The sequence below is a fragment of the Sphaerodactylus townsendi genome, linkage group LG05, assembly GCF_021028975.2.
Source record: "Sphaerodactylus townsendi isolate TG3544 linkage group LG05, MPM_Stown_v2.3, whole genome shotgun sequence".
NCBI lineage: Eukaryota > Metazoa > Chordata > Lepidosauria > Squamata > Sphaerodactylidae > Sphaerodactylus > Sphaerodactylus townsendi.
Window position 1 is genome coordinate 69,574,952 of NC_059429.1, and position 19,106 is coordinate 69,594,057.

Consider the following 19,106-nt stretch of genomic DNA (forward strand, 5'->3'; position numbering starts at 1 on the left):
AGATAAAGATAGATTTGCTGGTGGGTGGATAAGAGAGAAGGAATCAAGAAAATAAGGGAGGCTATTTGGGCTGCCAGGGAAGGGAAAGCAGAAGTAGTGGGGGAGAGGAAATAAGATACCGCCCTGCAAGTATTTTTGTATTCCCTGCTTTTTTGAATAAAATCTGATTGGCATAGATAATGTCAGGGTATTTTCTGAAATTTAATAGAATAATCTCTGTTTGTACAGAACTGTTATAATCTCTAAGCCCCTCACTGTAGTGAATCATGCCTGTGGTTCATACAATATTTTGTGGCTGTAAAATTGTTGACTCCTAAATTAACAAGTCCAGACATTTTGATTAAGAGTTGTAAGAACAATAGGGAATATAGTTGGCTGGACTACCAAGACTTTGTCACTCGGTAGAAGGTTTTATGGGTGTGAGGAACAAAGTAATAATAATTATAATAATGTGTACATAAATGCACAGCAGGTAGAAAATGGATGGAAAATTGCATTGTTAACATTATCATACCCGTGTGTGATAAGTGTGGGAATGGGGCACTATTATAGCTAATAGTTTTTTGAAGCTTCAGGAGGTCTCATTTACATTATGTGCTGCAGCAGCCATTTGTAAAGATTAGAATATCCAGAATCAGGTGAAAGCTGGCAGCTGCATGAAGTGTCGTCCATAATTGACTAGCTTCATGTCTTTACATCATCAAGACAATGTTCCATTATGTTATCCATTGACAGTATCATTGAAAAGATTACTCTCCTTAAAGTTTCTGTCAAGCTTGATTGATTTACATGGGACAAAAGCAGTGAGAAGATGTGAACTTCAGGTCCAATTGTTTTACACCACTGTTTAGCATACATAATGGATCTCTTTTGAAGTAAAAAAGCTCATATTCCATTAATAATGAACAAGACTTTTTGAATGCAGGCTTCAAATACACAGTCCCACACTAATAACCTGTTTGCTGTGAAATGGGAATCACTGGTAAAGCTGTCATTTGTCTGGATTTTACGAATTGGCAGTGGGGGTAGACTGAAAAGGATTTCTTTTGCTACTCTTTGTGATTGAAGCTTAGTTTAACACATATTCAGAAAACCTTTGACTAGCTTCTGGAAACTGGTAAGAAAAATAGTAATCTAAATATGATAATGTAAAATCATTTATTTTAAATGAAAAATTAGTATTAATGGATTGTGGAAATAATTTTATGTACAAGAAACTTATTTCTGTTGGCAGTTACTCAAAATATGCAAGTGCAAAAATGCACATTTCCCTGCTCTCTTTCTTCCTTTTGCTTTTGTTCAGTGCCCCTGCCCCAGAAATTCCTGTGGCTCTCCTCTTTTTTTGTCTGCCTTTTCCAGCCAGCCACTAACCTACTGTTTCCTGACCCTGGTAGCCTTTTCCCTTTTCTTCCTCCCAGGGCGGCTGGGGCTGGGGCTGGGGGAGGAAGTAGGGAACAAAATTCTGGGAGGTTAAGTCAGCATCATTCTACATCCAGCCAAATGCCTTTCTATTTATTTTTCTTGTAATGCAGTTCTTCTTGGAGCCGCTAGGGGAACAGTGATGGCAGAGCACAGTAAAAGGCAATCTGACAATAGGCTATACTTGCATTTCTGCAGGAATGAAGCAAAATTGCCTAAAATCTTGTGTTACAGCCAGATAAAACAGCTTGCCTCTGTCTTTTCCTTAATTTCTACCCCTTGTTTCCACACTTTTCTCATTCATTTCTCTCTCCCTCCACCTAATTTTTCTGCTTGCACTCCCATTTTTATTTTTAAGTCTTTGTCTCAACTTCTTCTCTTTATCTTCCTTGGCAACTTAGAATGTATTTAAGGTACATTAGAATGTACTTAGAATGTACTTAATAGTACAGTCACAAATATTATGGACAGAATAGGGAAAATCAGTATTTCCCCACAATCTAACAAAATAGTAAAAGGATACTTCCACCCTCCACTCTTCACACCCGCACTAATGAAATATTAATCTGTTTTAGTGGTTATACATGTGGAACAGAAGTTAGAATTCCCAGTTTGAGCACTGGGCTATTTATATATCTAATTTCAGAGTGTGCCCCCTGCTTTCAAATAGCTACATCCACACTTACACCAACATATGTTTCTGCATACTTGGGGGACCACCTAGGACTGCAGAAAAATCTGACTAAAAAAAACATGGTCACATGTACAGACAATGACTATCTAGCAAACTCTCTAGTAAAGAGAATGATTGCATCTCCTTTGTTCAAGAAATCTACAGATTTGCCAAATGTCAAGATGTGACCTAATGATTTCACACTAACTCCCCTTTTAGAATAAAATATGCAGGGACAAGGAGTGAGAGGAAGCATGGTGGCACCACCTCCACTACAAGCAAACATGCTAATCCTGACACTGCCTGTATGCATTCATAGAACATGGGTGTACAAGCTATATACAACCTATTTATGTATAGTTTCCATCTCTGGGATCAGGAACATTAACAAGTAGTTCCTGGATGGAGATGGAGTCTGCATGTACACAATTTATATGTAGCTGCATCAGGCATGATTTTTGAGGGGAGCAGGGAATAGAAATAATCTAAATAAATTTGCATACAAAAGGGGAAGAATTCTGTCAGTCTGCAAAGAGAATACTGACCCTGGTGGACGAATGGTCTGATTCAGTATCATGCAGTTTCATGTGTTCATAAGATCTCTGGATTTCTCTGGAATTACAACCCATCTCCAGACTTCAAAGATCAGTTCCTCTGACGGAAATGGCATTTCTATGTTGCTTCCATGGCAAGAAATCAACCCTGAGCTCCCGCCCCCTTCCATAATCTCCATGCTCCTCAGATGCTCACCCCAAATTTACAAGGATTTCCCAAGCCAGGGTTGGCAATCTGAATAGCAATACTGTAGCTTTTTACTTTAATATTATCACTAAAATGGAATGTATTCTTCCTGAGATTGTTTTGTTTTCTCTCTGTTGGCTGTATTCTTCTTTCATTTCCTCAGCCCTTCTTTCATTTCCTCAGCCCTGATCTGATTTTTCTCTTTCCCGTATTCTCTTCTAAGAAAAGGGTATACTCTACTGCAGAAGATGACAATTAGTACCTTAGATAACTTTGAATGCACTGGGACATGTCTTAGCATAAACAAAGGAAAGTTACTATCATAAATCACCTGGGAAATATCTGATGTTTCTCACCTATAATTCAAATAAAAATAGGAATCCATCTCAAAAGGTGCAAAATCCACCTTTTTATAACAGGGATAGCTTTAAAACTTACTGAATGATAATAAAACAGTAGGTACTTTTGAACTTCCCTGTACCTCATTTATCCAGGGCAGCAATGAATTCAGATGTATCTGTAATCTCAGCCATCCTAGTTTCAAGGAGCTAAACAAATGAAACTGCAGGATTTGTTTGTGTCTGTGTGAATTTTTAAATCACTTTTATATCCTCATTTTCTCAGGTTTTGATTCCTGGCAGTTACAATATTGTGTGGAGTACATGAACATATGTTCTAGCCTGAGAAGACAGCTGGCTTCAGGGGTTTGCGATAGGCACGGAAAGGCTTTTATTGCTTTGTCAGTAGCTCACCTGCAGTCTAAGCAATGAGTTTGCTCTGCCTAGTGACTGTTGCACTTTCACAATATGTTGAAAATGCATTCCTGATTTTGTGATAGAACGTTGCATTGCCTCAAGCTAGACATAGAAAAGAGGGCCTAGCAGGCCTCACATGTTCACTAACCAGAAAACCTCTGTATGAATAATTATGCAAATTAATTTCTTGGCACTTGCCAAGTGTTTTTAGAAAGGACAAGAGCCAAGTAAGGTTTTTGTCTAGTAGAGCTTCTAATTGGCCATTGTAGATCTGTTTGACATTGCAGATTTTTTAAAAGCTGCTTCAGCTGCAGATGCCACTGCAGCACAAGAATCTTTACGATGCGAATAAAGATAAATTGTGTGTATGCAATTTTTTTTTCAAGCAATAAGTTCATTTTACAAGGTGTAACACACAACCAAAAGGGGGGGGGGGAGGGCGGATTCCCCATTCAGAGACTCCAAAACTGGGGAGTTATTTCCTCAGGAATTATGCCTTATGGACTTTAGAGATCTCCCTAATAATCAGCATCAGAGCCTGTATCACCGTACAGCTCCATAACAAAAAGATTGTTTTTATTTAAAATAAACCGTAACAGCAAGCATTTCTTTGATAGAGTTGAGGAACACATAAACATATAAAAAAACAGAAGTACGTATTGTCATTCAGACTGGTATTTAGGCTCTCAAATGGTCCTATGACCAACAGTGAGGTGTTTGGGTCCCTGCCTAGAATCCCCGTGTCTACTAGCTTACACCAAGAAGGATCACAGCTCTCCCCTCAGGAAGCTGGTATTCCACTTCAAAACTGATCAGTCTCCATCAGGCACTTCCTTGCAGTCATATCTAGGAGACTTCCCCTTTAGGGAAAGCCCCAATGACACATTCCTAGGGTCACCCTAATGTTATATATTCTGTAACCCTGACAAGTTTTTGGTCTCAGACCCCTCTTCTGGAGTCTCCCTCATTCCGTCTCTCCCCAGGACTCTAGCTGCCTCTTTTTCTCCTCTCAGGCAATTCTCCCCCAGCCAATCAGGACCTGGCAGGACTTAACTCTTTCCGTGCAGTCTATCACTGGAAACCACCTCCCTTTTGGGCATTTATTACACAAGGCATTTTGTAAAACAGAGCTTTTGCCTGAAAAGTCGAGAAGTTACTCCCAGGTATACATAACCTCACCCCCTCATATTTTGAGATTGGCTTGGCCTCGTGAAGAATCCATTTTGTGGTTGTATCTGTTATCCTGTGTCAGAATTCCAGGTGTGCCTACAAGCTTGAAAAGGCTGGAGACCCCTGGCTTAATGACTCCACTGAATTAAAATCATATAATAAAAGGAGGAGATTTCTTGCAGAATATGGAACTCAACATGTGGAACAGATGAGGGGGGGAAAGTCAAGATCATGACCATGTTAAGATATTAGCACTGGCATGTTTCATTGTATTCCGCAGGACTCACTTCTGAATAAACATTCCTAGTACTGGACCGTATGCATGTCTGGGAATACCCTGCTTCTTTTAGCATTCATGGCCGTTTCCCCACTCACCTTTTGTTGCGCGGTACTTGCAACAAATAATCCAGGGGCCTGCTGCATTCTCCACTGCCCCAGCAGTGACAACACAGCAACCTCGATTCTGCCACTCTCCTTCCTCTTTTGTGTGTATCATTTTTGTTGGTGAATAGCCGAGCACCTTTGAAAAACCCCACGCTGAGTGCGGGGGTGCGCAGGGGAGTGGGGAAGCCCGGTTGTGACTCCGGGTTCAAGTTTCCCGCCATTGCTGATGACGTAGAGCCATCCGTCCAATTAGGCAACGGCAGGGTGTGCGCACAGCCTGGGTTTTCTTTTTAAAAAATTTTAGTGCTACAAATCCACGTCTCCACATCGTTTTGAGTGCTCAAATAGTGGATTTGAGTGCTCAAAATGGTGGATTCCTTGGCAAAACCTGGAGACGTGGATTCGTCCTTTAGAACATTAAAAAGAAGTCCCACCCCAGAGCAGTGCAGCAGCCAATCAGGACAGCCCCTGAGCGGATTGTGGGGAGTCCTGCGTAGAGGCTGTGCGGCTGCAGGATTCATTTGAACAAGGGGGCAGAAGCTGCAGAAGCTGCGGTGGGGACCATGAGCCTGCACTCAAAAAATCCTGCAGCAAAGGAAACTGCAGCGTATCATCCCCCATTTTGCAAGTGGGGAAACGGCCCATAAAAAAGCTAGGAAAAGAGGGACAAAAAAACCTATATAAAAAGAGATTTTTATCTGAAGAGTGATCAACTTTGTTTAGCCCAGATCAGGGTGCCTTAACCTTAACCTTAAGAGAAGAAAGAATTATAGTACAAGGTTTTGCAGAATTTTGACCCCTGGCTAGTTCACCAAAAATCTTAAATGTGTTTTTGTGTGAGGGCCTATTTAAAGGCTTAGTGGATTTTATGCTAGGTCTCCCACTCCAGCTGTTTTTTCTTCTTCTTTGCAGTCTAGCACTTCTTTCAATCGAGACGCTGTTAAGGCAGGAACAGGACGTCGTTTCCTTGGTGGCTTACTTGATGATACCTCTTACTGCTACACACTGGAAGTCTCATTCTATAGTTATATAGTTGGAGATACAACTTCTGCAGTCCCATATACAGAGGAAACATGTATCCTTTAGAGACTGATCTTCCTTTGATTTACACTGACCAGGAATCTAAGGTAAATTGACGGCTAATTTTTAATGACAGAAAAAATAACAGAAAAATTGATTGGGGAAACCCCTCTTTAATGTCCACCTCAATCTTTCCCCACTTTTAGGACTACAGATTTTAGAATGATATAAATGTGGAACCCAGAAGAACTTTCATGGGACATCTCATTTTCCCTTCCCCTACTGTGTGTGTGTATGTACAATATTTATGGGTTTTTTTTAAAAAAAAACATCCAATCACTGCCTGCATAGATATATGAACATGTGAAAACAGGAAAACGGGTTACTTTATCCCGACTGTAACCCGTTGTACATTTGCTGTGCGGAAGGAGCCTGAGCTTCTCTTTATTATTATATTCCCTCCATGGTTTATATCTCATACTTGTTTGTTAAAAGGCATTAGTTTATGCAGGGGTGGTTGTGCAGGATCAAGTTGTTCTGTGTGAATGGAATTGCATCACTCTTACTTCATACATTATTGCCATCATCCAGTCAGAGCAGAAAATAAGTTGTAGAATGCAGTGATTATCTTTCATGGTGATGTATAGAAAGGCTGAGACTACATTTTGATTTCCATAAATACTGTGTCAAAAGTAGCACAATCTAGTTTGAGCGAGCAGATGTGAAAATGTTTGTCTTAATGTTGAAATGCTATCCTGACTGGATATATATTTTTTCCCTTTCATTCTATGCTGATGATGTTAACTCTCCCAAATAAATGAAATCCCTACCCTTCCTTCCAATACATTATACAGTTGTTCATATCTTGTCTTCTACCTTCTGTGTTCTGGGTCAGGAGTGTTTGAGGTTGGGCATCTGGAAACTCTGTTCCTTGCAAGATTTCCTTGCAAATCAACATCATAGCAACTGAAGATAAATGAACTTGAGCAAGAATATCTGCCTGCAAACTGATTTAGTTGAATCCTGATTCATTTTCAGTCTTTTGATCCTCCAGACTATTTATCCATGCTTGGATAGCAAATAAATTTATTAAAGACACTAAACTAAACTTGTTCTGAAGACAAAGACAGGAAGGCATCACAATCATAGTAATGTGGATATGAGTTCTCATCTGTGTCAGGAATAGCACACAATATATTATTTTCTTATCTAGAATATCACTTCTTTCCAATCGTATTTTTGTGGGCAAACCAATTACATTATGTGGTTTCAATTGTGTTTTCTAATCTGCTGCATTTCTTAATTAGAGGACAATGTTTAATGCATTATATAGGGTGATGTTTTCTAATTTAGACATGGTTGAGCTGAAACAGAGAATTTGTCACCACTGGAAGCTATACATTTTAAAAGTCAAGATGTGACCTGATAACCAAACAATTTCTGACTAAAAGCTATAAAAGAACATGACAGTTAGACTGCAGTGACTCTTCATGACCATGTTTGCAAATCAGTAATAGGTAGAGCAATCTTGAAGGCTGCCCGCAGCATAATTGTGGCACCACTAGTCCGATCCCTAAATGTTTAGTTTAGGCAGCAGAGAAAAGGAAAAACAGTCGCTGAGTTGCACTAGCCACAACTGCATCAGCATCCCAACAAACTGCTCCACTGCATACCTTGGAGGTGTTGTGGTGAGGCAATGGGGGCATAGCAGGGCAGACAGAGTGAATCGGTGTCACCAGCCAGCAGGCTGGGGCCAGAGCCGTAAAAGTCCTGGTCTTAGTCAAGGCCAGTCATACCACAGAGGGGCCAGGTGTTGCCAGTAGATTTACCTCTGCTGATTGGAGGGCACATGTCGGGCAATAGGGGGAGAGCCAATCCCTAAGATAAGAGGGTCCCAGCCTTAAATGGCCTTAAAGGTTAAAACCTACACCTTGAACCTGATTCGGAACTCCACTGGCAGTCAGTGTAACTCACAGAGCACCAGAGTGATGTGCTCCTGCAACAAAATGCCAGACAGGAGCCATGCTGAACCAGTTTTAAACACTGAATCAGGGACAAGGGAAGACCAGCATAGAAAGGGTTACAATAGTCCAGCCTAGAGGTGACTGTTGCATGGATCACTGTGACCAGATCATTATGTGAGAGATATGGAGCCAGCTGCTGAGTCTGGCGAAGGTGGGAAAATGCCACCCTCGCTGTATGGGCCACCTGGGCCTCCATTGACAAGGACTGCTCCAGATGGACCTTCAGGTTCTTGACTGAGGTGGCCACTTTGAGGGCTATGACATCCAGTGTTGGCAGCTGAAATTCCACCAGTTCCCCCCCATCCCGATCTACCCACAGGATCTCCTGGGCTTAGTCTCAATCTACTCTGTTTCAACCAACCAGCTACTGCCTTCAAACAGTGCTGGAGAGCCTCAGGGGTGATAGCTGGCTGGCCTTCCATCAGCAGAATGAGCTGAGTGTCATCCTGGACTGGTGACAACTCAGCCCCACACCAGCTGAGTGAGGAGACACATGTAGATGTTAAATAACAGTGGGGACAAGAGAGCTCCCTGCGGCACCCCACACATGATAGGGCTCTGCTAGGAGGTCCTTCTCCGCATGTCACCCGATGACCCCGATCACAGCGAAATGAGGCCAAACAGCGTAAAGCTGTGCCCCAAATCCCTGCGTCAGTGAGGCAGTGGGTCAAAAGATTATGATCAACCATGTCAAATGCTGTGATAAGGTCTAATAATACTAGCAGCGCTGACCCATCCCAGTCAAGCTGTAAGTGGAGCTCGTCTGTGATGGCACTATTGAATCACCTTCTTTCTTGGATCTCAGTGGAAAAGATCATTGGTATCAAACAGATTGGCTTCATGAAAGGGAAGTCCGCCCTAGATCATTGCCTGATTTTGAGTACACTCATCTCAAAATATGTGCAGAAAGGCAAATCCAGTCTTTACACAACTTTCATAGACTTAAAGGGGGCATTTGATTCTGTCAACAGGCGTCTCTTGCAGTCCAAACTGATGACACTTGGAGTGGACCCCAGGCTCTTCATGCTACTAATGTCACTGTATAAAAATCCCACCTGCCAAATCAGAATCAATCCATTAGGCCACTTAACCCCCAAAATTATTTTCTCCTGGGGAGTCAAGCAAGGTTATGTGCTAGCCCCTGTACTGTTTAATCTCTTCCTGAACAACCTTACCCCAACCCTGAACAGCATAAACTCTCATTGTCCTCATTTGGATAATGTTCCAGTTTCAATCCTGTTATATGCCAATGATTCAGTTCTGCTGTCCTGCTCAAGGGCCGGCCTCAAAAATTTACTTCTCAAATGTAATTGCTACTGCGCTTCTAATTGGCTTTCTAATTGGCTTTCAATCAATCCAACAAAATCCAAGGTCCTGGTTTTCTCAAATACTTGCAGCCCTATGTCCTGGTGATTCAGGGCTCAGATATTGAGCAAGTCAGATCCTTCAGATATTTAGGGATTGTCTTCCAACATAAGCCTGGCATAGAGACAAGGCCCTGAAGGGTAGCAAATGTGCTTCTGCTGCTGTTCTGAAGTTTTTTACCCTTAATGGTGGCAGATTCATTCTGGCGGCTCTGAAAGTATTTAACATGAAAGTGATTCAACATGTAATGTACAGGGTTCTTATATGGATCCACACATGGAAATCCAAGCTTGAACAGTTGCAATCTAGTAGCCAAATTTCTACTGTGCGTTTTAGATTAGGTTCCCTTCATTTCTGTTCACATCACTTACACTGTTCTATACTGGATTCACCCCTATTCTTTGTCCCTATGTTGTATATGCCTAACAAAGGTCTCTAAATTCTCCGTCCCATGCCCAGCACAGAAGCTGAAGTGGAATGGATCCAGCGGTGATGTGTCATTCAGGAAAGTCTGTAGCTGCTCCAACACCACTCCGTCAATTACCCAGAGGCATAGTGGGGGGAGATGGTGCTTGGGGCAAAATGGTACCAGTTGCCCCCCCTGGGCCCCCCACACCCCGTGGTAACTATGCCCCCATGCCCCACTTTCCTGAGCCAGCGGAGGTCCTGGGCATCCTGGTGGCAGGCTTGCACACCCTCCTGCAAGCACCATCCCCTCCTTTCCCATGAGTCAAGTCAGTGCGGGGGAGCACAAAATCTCCATCCACACGGCACATCCCTTCTCCCTCGCGCTGACCCAGAAGCTGAGTCACCACAGGAAGGAGGAGTGTGGGGGTGTTTTTGCACCCCTACGTGACAGGATGGCATGTGCCTGGGGACATGTGACCCCACATGTCCCCATGGGCGCTCTGCCCCTGCAATTACCTTGCCCCCAAACGAAAGATGGCCAGATCACTAGGATCCAAAGATGGTCTTTTCAAGAGTGAGTGGACCTCTGCCTCCTTCAGCCCACCTGGAAACTCTCCTTGCTCAAAGGAGAGATTGATGATTATATGTGGCAATTACAAGCATTTGTGAGAAAAAGAGCTGCATAAGGTGTAGGTGATCACAGGCTTGGTTTGTCAAGCAGTTCTCTGTGATGAGATGAAAAGGCTTTGTGATTCTGGGATTACTGAGGAGGTATTTTTCCCCCCTCATTGCCATTATTAGAGTTGTCGGGCCCCATTTGGCAACCCTCTGGAAGAATTTGAGAGCAGGTTTTACCATACTGTTTTTGTGAAATGCTAGACTATCTTCTGTATAACTTCTGGCTTTAACTGGAATTGATGTAAACATGCCAGTGTGGCACTGGCATGCATCCCTCCTCCCCAGTTTCCTTCTGCCAGCATCTGATAGAGATTATTAGGTGACCTCCCATTATTGTGAGAGACATGGCATCCCTATGCATTTTGTTTGATTTACTTCTTTTAATATTTAATGATAACAGAACTATACTTAAAAGTTAGGATCATATGGAAAGATGTGTGAATTTGAAGGAGCCCTCAGACATCTCCATGTGGGGAAAATATATAAATAGAAAATCAAATGTAGGATTCCACTCACACAAGTTGGACTTGAAGGATAATTCGTTGTATGGAGCTCTTTCGGAATGCCCCTGGGTAGATCTAGCAGGAAAACTAGATTGTGTGAATATAACTATGGAAGAGTGCTTGACTGAGAGGTCATTTCATGTCTGGAGCATTTACATGTCTGATGTTTTACTTTGTATTACTGTTCAAAGCTAATTAGTCATTGAATTAACAAATTCATCCTGTTTTACACTGTGTAGTCTCTAGTTCACTTGTACAAATGTTGCTTTAGGACTAGCTCTCTAATCAAATGAATGTGAACTTTGCCCCCAGCTAATTCCATAAGGCTCTTGTAAGCACAGGCATAATTTCAAAAGCTCTTAATATTTCTGAAAGCAGAAAACTAAATTTCAGAGTTGTAAAGTTGCTTTGTAGTGGTAATGTTGTGTAGTACCAATATCCCTCAGCACCATGGAAACTCATGTCAGACAATGATGTGTGTCAGGACTGCAGCTGTTGATTTATACTCAGAAGAAATCTTTTTCAATATGCTCATATAAGCAGAAACAATGCAAAGCAAAATGAAATATTATCATTATTCATTAATTTTATATAATATAGCAGAAATATAGTATTTAAATATTGTACATATCTTGAATTAATTATATTTATTGAGATCCCCCTTTAACTGTCAGACTTTGTGTTAAGGGATCTTTTTAAAGAATAATGCCTATTGTATTTTCATGTGCAACCGATTTCCTTACAGTACTGAGCAAAAATATACAATTTTAAACTTCATAGGTTCCTTTGTACAGGTTCATGCAAGTGTGCATAGATCAATTAATTTTGCCATGTATAATGTTTTACTAGGGTTGGAAAATCCCTGGAGATGTGGGGGTGGAGCCTGGAGAAGATGGGGTTTAGGAAGTGGCAAGACTTTAGTGTGGTATAACGTCTATCCTCCAAAGCAGCCATTTTTCTTCAGGGAAACTCATTTCTCTTACCTGGAGATCAGTGGTAATTCTAAGAGTTCTCCATGACCCACCTTGAGGTTGGCAACTTTATTTTCTGTAATATTTGTAAATGCACAAACCCTTATTAAACAGATCATACGCAGCAAACTGTGTGTGTGTAGCACTTCAGTGAAAATTGTGTGCCTGTCAGTCAGCTATTTGTTCTGCTGTGTTCCATGCTGACTGGCTCAATTCTAAACAGATCATACAGATTATTAAAACAAGTTATGTATAAGAGTGGGGAGGAAATGAACATAAAATGTACGTAATTGGTTTAGGAGTCAATTTCTTCTCATTATAAAAATGGGAATTTTGGAAAATTCTATCTACAACCATTTAAGGAACATAATCATATTCTGTTAGCCTTAAAGAAAATATTTTTAAAGTATTTTGATATTGCATTCTGTTTACACACACACATACACACAGAGTAATGTTGCAATCCTAGCATGAACATGCTTATTAGGGTATAAGTCCCATTGAATTCAGTGGGGCTTCCTTTTGAGTGTAAATGCTTATGTTTGTACTGCAAGTATTCTAAATAGATTAGATCTTTCTTATGTATATTAGATTTAACAAGTAATTGGTGTGTGGGAAACTGGGGGTTGCAATGTTGCTTGTATATATTGAACGTAACTCCTAAATTCACCCCTTAAAAATTATGCGCTATGCAGGGGACCAAGTGGGGCTTCAGAGAGAGCAGGAAGACATTATTGTATGCCCCATATGCTGTTTCTCTCACAGCATTAATAATATTCAGAACTCTTCATCTAACCTGGACGTCTGCCTACACATTTCTGCCAAAATCCAGGTGTGAATGCTGTCAAGGAGTACTTTTTTTAAAAGAGAGAGAGAGAGAGAACAGGATATTTTCCTGTTATAATAGGAAAATGAAATAGTAATTTAAGTTTTCTGACTGTTCCATTCTGGCAAAAAAGGCGAAATTTGTCTAGCTAATGATTGATTGCAGATATTCCAAATGCTTCAAATACTACTAACTTCCATGTGCTCAGTTTTCCAAAATATATAGTTAATATGCAATCCTAAACAGATACCCTACTAAATCAATTGAAGTCAATAAACTTAGAAGGTTGTAACTCTGTTTGGGATTCCAGTGATTTTTTTGGTATGTTCTGAGTACTACCTTAGAACAGTATAAATGTATTTGTGATATGTTTAAACATGCCATTTCTCCTTTTTACAATTGTAAACTTACCTTGATTCAGGCTTCTCATGTGCTATGTTCCTGTTATATGTGTCAAACAGCTTTGGACTTTTCTTTTGCTGGACGTAAACTGATGTAATCTTGAATCAACCACTAGAGGGAGCAAACTCTTGCAGAACAGAACACCCCCCCCCCTCCAAGAAACAGGAATTTACAAGTGAGGAAAATGAGAACAAATTCCTTTGTGATAACAGTCATGTTTGTACATTGGGAGATAATTGACAGTTTTCCCCATTTTGCCATTTCAAGGCATTTTAAGCAGTGTGAGAATACTAAACACATCTGGCTAAGAGCTGAAGTCAGCAAAAACTGGAAACTTGTTTGGAATCAACAATCCTGTTGATTGTTTTTTCCCAACCCATAGCATTTATAATCTCTTCCCCAAGTAAGAAAATCTTCAAAAGGTCATTGACCTTAGCACATTGGCATGAGACTGGCCAATTATAATAAATAGCATACCTTCCTTATTAGTATAGCTTATCCTTCATAAGTGGGTCTACTAATGATTTATTTGGTTCATATTGTGCACATGGGGCTGTTGTCCACATGTTTCAGTTTTCATAAGTTACTATAGGAACTCATAGCTCACCAATCTCAACTGTGACTAAAGCGCATATCCAAGATCATGGAAGTTGCTGTGGCTGACAGCTATGTTATCTCTCTCTCTTTTATCTTCCCTTCTGCTTCATATTTTCCCTACCCTTTCTTTTGAGACACTGCTCTTTGATTTGGATCCATTTCCAAAGCCTTCCAAAGCCTTCTCAGAAGATATCCTTTTTCCAGCCCAGCCCAGGACAAGTGTGAATCTTGTGAGCCATCAATAGTTTTCTTGAGATGATAAATGGCCTGCCAATAAGCCAAGACAGCTATCACCTCTTCCTGAGAAACACACCTTCAGTCTACATTAGTCCATGCTTAGTTTATGTACCTGTTACCTTAAAACACTTACACTGAACAAATCTAAACCTAAGTCTAAGACTGCGGTTGTTTTGTTGTTTTGTTGTTGTGTGTTTGGTAGATCAAATCATAGTAATTCAGGGCTGTAATGTGTACACAAGGTCTGTAATGCTGATATGGACCTCTGTGAAAGTCAGCAACCAAAACAGAATCTTTGAGGTTTTAAAATTTTTTACTCTAAGCCTGAACTGACTAAAGTAGATATAGTGGGTGTGGCATTTCCCCTAGCCGCCCGGTGCCCTCAGTCGGGTGTGTCGTCCCTCCTTCCCTGACCTGGGGTTTGACCAGCCGATGTTTCTTCCACTTGGCCCGGAGGGCCAAGAAACAGCCTCGCCCACAGGGCACCTAGGTAAGGGTGCGCCACGACACTCTCCCTGCACCCTGTCCTCACTGGTGAGGTGCCCGTCTGGCAGAGTTTCGGGCTCTCCAGGCTCCCCCCTGCTCTGTTGCTTCACAGAGCGTGGGCCCTTGGGCCACCAGGGCTCTCTCCACCCCTTCCCTGTTATACCCTCACAGGGGTGGGGCTCACTACTGGCAGTTAGGGAGCCGGGGGTCCCCCAGCCTGTTTCACTGCAGAGCTGGGCTGCAACCCCCTGGGTTTTTCCCTCTTTCCCTGCCTCTCTGTACGCACTCTCTTTCCTTTCTCCTCCTCTACAACTCTCACTCCCGCCTCCCTCACACAGCCAACGCCCTCCTCCAGCACTCTCTCCCACCCCTTATATCCTTTTCCACCCTCATTCCCCTTCTGCGTCCCAGCTGTTGCCCTACATGCCCCTCTGCATTCCCCTCAGCTGGGGCTGGGTGAGCCCAGCCAGGCTCATGGCTCCACCCCCTCCCAGCCTCGGTGCCGCTTGGATGGGCCTGCATCGCCTCCTAGTGAGGCAAGCCACCGGTGCGGGGCAGCGGGGCAGCGGATCGGCAGATCGACGGAGCTGCGCAGCGCACCGCCCGTCCCGTCCCGGCCAGCTGGCTCAGCCCCGGACAGTGGGCATAAGGGCTTGTAAAAATATGTTTGGTAAGGAAGTGTGCAGCTTTATCCACAAGGATGCTCAGAAGGCAGGTATTGGTAAAGACAAAAGAAAGGAAAAGATGATTGCCAATAAGGTTTTGAATAATCTGGAATGAATCTACACAACTCACCAAGCCATATTATTTGTTTGGGTGCTGTGTGGTTTCCGGGCTGTATGGCCGTGTTCTAGCAGCATTCTCTCCTGACGTTTCGCCTGCATCTGTGGCTGGCATCTTCAGAGGATCTGATGTAGGGAAAGCAAGTGGAGTATATATCTGTTGGAGTGTCCAGGGTGGGTGGGGAAACCTTGTCTGTGAGTCACAAAGGAGGCAACCAGGTCAATAGTTGAGGGCATCTGAATAGAAGTATGAGTAACAATGAAGACTATAGCCTGGGAGTAACCCTGTAGATAGCAAGGTCACTGGTGGGAGCATCTGAATAGAAGTATCCTGGCCTTTGTTTCTTTTGTCTATGGTCATCCTGTGTTTGTGACAAACAGCTATAGAGGGGGTATCCAGGGAGGCTAATCACTAACCAAATGCCTTGGCGAAGAGGAATTTGTCCTGTATTTTTGGTCTGTCATGTACTTAATCCCAGCCCTCAGCCCCTGTCTCAGGTAAACATCTCAGGACATAAGGTTTAGCCCTTGACAAGCTTTCATACTTTGCTATTGGACTGTGTTTGAGTTAATGAGTTGTTCAACAGATTGAATCTAGGAAATAGATTAAAACCTGCAAGCAATAACTTTCTCCAGGCCAAAATTTCCCCTCAAGGGAATCTTAATACAATGTCAAACATGTAGCTAATAGGATCACCATGTTTATCTTTCTTGTTGCATGCCTACTTTGTAATGTAAATATTGATTAATCAGTGTGATGGTTTTTTATACATTAGGGCTGAACAGATGGTTATGGAATCCTTGTGAACTGCTAATGTGGTGCATCTTTCTGTTTCCCTGTAGTCTATTCCCATCATAACCCAGCTTTCATTTTCCTCCATCACCTTCTTTCCTGGGTCACCCCTAAACAGTGTAGATTGTATTTATCTGTAGTTAAAGTGCCCTCTTCTGGCACAAAGAAGATTTTGTTCTTTTCTGGAAAAGTACTCCGAGAAGAAAATATAGAAATAAAAGCCAAAGTTACTGTTTCATTTTTTTCTTTGTAGCTTCATTTCCACTTGGTAGACAGTGCAGATAGTCCGTGGTTCTCATGTAATCCAAATGTTTCCATAATAGCTAGGAAAAAAGGAGCTATCCCTAAGAGAGTTTTAATATTGTTCCTATCCTTGTGCTAAGCATTTCCTGCTTTAATCAACTTGATTACATTTTGAATTGTACATTTGCATTGTGACCCCTTCTTAGCAATACTCCTCCTACCTTCTGACTGGGATTTAAGAGGGGAATCTCTATTCCTAACTGTATCTGATGAAGGAAGCATGGAAAGCCAGCTTTAGACATATTTGTAAATGTGATTTCAAGGAATTCCTCTTGTATAATTGAATTGCTTGCTTTTGCATATGCTTGTAACTTTCTTTCTATATTTAAGGACCATTTCACCCTGCAAATGATTCTAGCTGGCACTGTGAGTCGAGTTACAAAATAAGAGCAGTGGGTCTGAATGGAGATTTGTTTTATTATATATGGCCAAGTTCAGTTGTTGCTGTTTTTAAATGACAACTTTGTAACAATGCTTTGGACCCTAATCCTGAAGTGTAATACTTTTTGATTTATTTATTTGAGTGTATTTACTGTGCTTTTCTTCCCAGTGGAGATCCAAAGCAGCTTACAAAATACAATTTAGAAAAACAAGAGGAATCAAACAAAAAAGAATATTCTACATCTTGACTGGTCAGAACTAGTGGCAAAGCTCACTTCAGGGCCTCATACTGCAAACTAGGGGCTAAGAACCAAGGACAAATAGCCCCTTGTCTCCTGTCTTTTGCCAAACCAATGGTTCTATACATGGGTGGGCAGAAGGTCATTCAACAGTGGCTAGTCACTTTCCATACAATTAAAAATAGCTCTCTGCCTTTCCTTTAATGCTGCTGTAATTATTTTCTTGTCTTTCCATTTGAAATTACTGCAGCAGCTTTCCTCTGGTTTTTCTTTCAAACCAAGGAGAAGAAGCTACATACTCACATATATTGTTGCTCTGGTTGAGAAAATGACAGCACCAGCATCCTTTCTCATCTTCACCTTTGTGTATACGTTTGTGCACCCTTGCGCTGTTGACTTTTTTCTCCTGCATCAAAGTTGCTTTTTGCCTTTTTCAGGGAGAACATAGAGGTAACTTTTTTTCCCCTGAAGGTTTATGATGGTGCTTTGCTTTGGCAAAACAGCAGAGGAAATGTTTCCCTGCCCAGGTGCTACAGACCTGCTTTGAAAGTCGTACTTTTTTACAAGTTGCCCTTTTGTGGCTGGTTCCACCCACTGAGCCAAGGCTCTTGAAAAAGAATAAGCGGCTCACAGGAACACAAAGTTTGCATTCCCCTGCTATAATACATGCAGCCAGAAGGAAAACAGATGCTCAGACCAAGTCATGTTGAGCTGACAGACATAATCCAAAGAATTCTCATCTCTTCTTTTTCACCTCCTCCTTCTAGTAACATCAAAAACTTCAGGGAAATCTTTTAGAAGAAAACTTTTCTTGCATGTTGGAGGGAATGCTGAAGACACATGGTACATTTTAAAATTTGTTTGCAAGTATACAGCTTGAAGAAGCACCTGTATATGTGAAGCTGTAGTAGCAATTACATGGGTAATGACATTTATCCATTCAACAATCAGTGTCCAAAAACTGCTTACAACTTAGCACTCTGAGGCAATACTGGTTTTAGCTCCCAACCAAATGGGTATAACTTTAGGTTTCCTCTGGATGCTTTAATCAAAAGGTTACCTTGCTGCTACTAATGGCCTATTAGTGCTCTTTTTGTCTTCCTCAGCAACTAGGCCATATTAGAAACTAACCTGAAAAAGAATACTCAATTTATCTATCAAACACAATTTTCTGTAAATGTATATACCCATATATACTCAAGTAAAAGCCAACCTGAATATAAGCTGAGGCACCTTATTTTACCACAAAAAATTGGGAAAACATTGACTCGATTATAAGCCTAGAGTGGGAAATGCAGCAGCTACTGTTAAATTTCAAAAATAAAAATAGATACCAATAAAATTACATTAATTGAGGCATCAGTAGGTTAAAGGTTTTTGAATATTTATTTCAAAGAAAAACAGTAAACTAGCTGTGTAAGAGGAAAAGAGAGTCAACAAAAACAATATGGTATCAACAATAATTTTTAAAGTACAAAAACCTTAGCTCAATCAGCAACCAAGCTAAAACATAAGAGTTAAAATCCTTCAAAACTGGATTCCTCATCATCATCTGTATGTCCAAATGTAACCCAGCTTAGATTTTAAGAGGGATATTATCAGAAATGGAAAAGGAGTTCAAGTCTTTGACAGTGTGATCCCATCTTGTGACCCTTAACATTCACCAGACTTACAACAAAAGAAACTTTAAATCTGTTTTCTGTTTCATAAACAATAGTGTGCAGTATAACAATGAAATAGGGAAAACCAATACAGAAACAATAATCAACATATAATAGTTCTGGCCTGCTATGCAAAACAGACTAGCAGGGTCTCAGTTTTTTACAGTTCTCTCTAGCTGTTTCCTATGGCACTGTTGATGGACTTGCAGCTTTGCTGTTCTTTGCTGACCCTCTCTCCTTATTGTCAAGCCTTCAAGGATAGCCCTGAACTATGCAAAAACAGTTCAT

General features: G+C 41.4%; 1 protein-coding gene across 1 annotated transcript in view; it reads left to right on the plus strand.

Moving 5' to 3' along the window:
• Positions 1-19,106, plus strand: part of LOC125433066 (BEN domain-containing protein 5-like) — a 996,205-nt gene that overhangs the window by 898,411 nt on the left and 78,688 nt on the right. Inside the window, exon 11 of the mRNA XM_048497387.1 lies at positions 6,055-6,217. Within this exon, the coding sequence (XP_048353344.1) occupies positions 6,055-6,217 (163 nt within the window). The remainder of the gene's footprint in view (positions 1-6,054; positions 6,218-19,106) is intronic.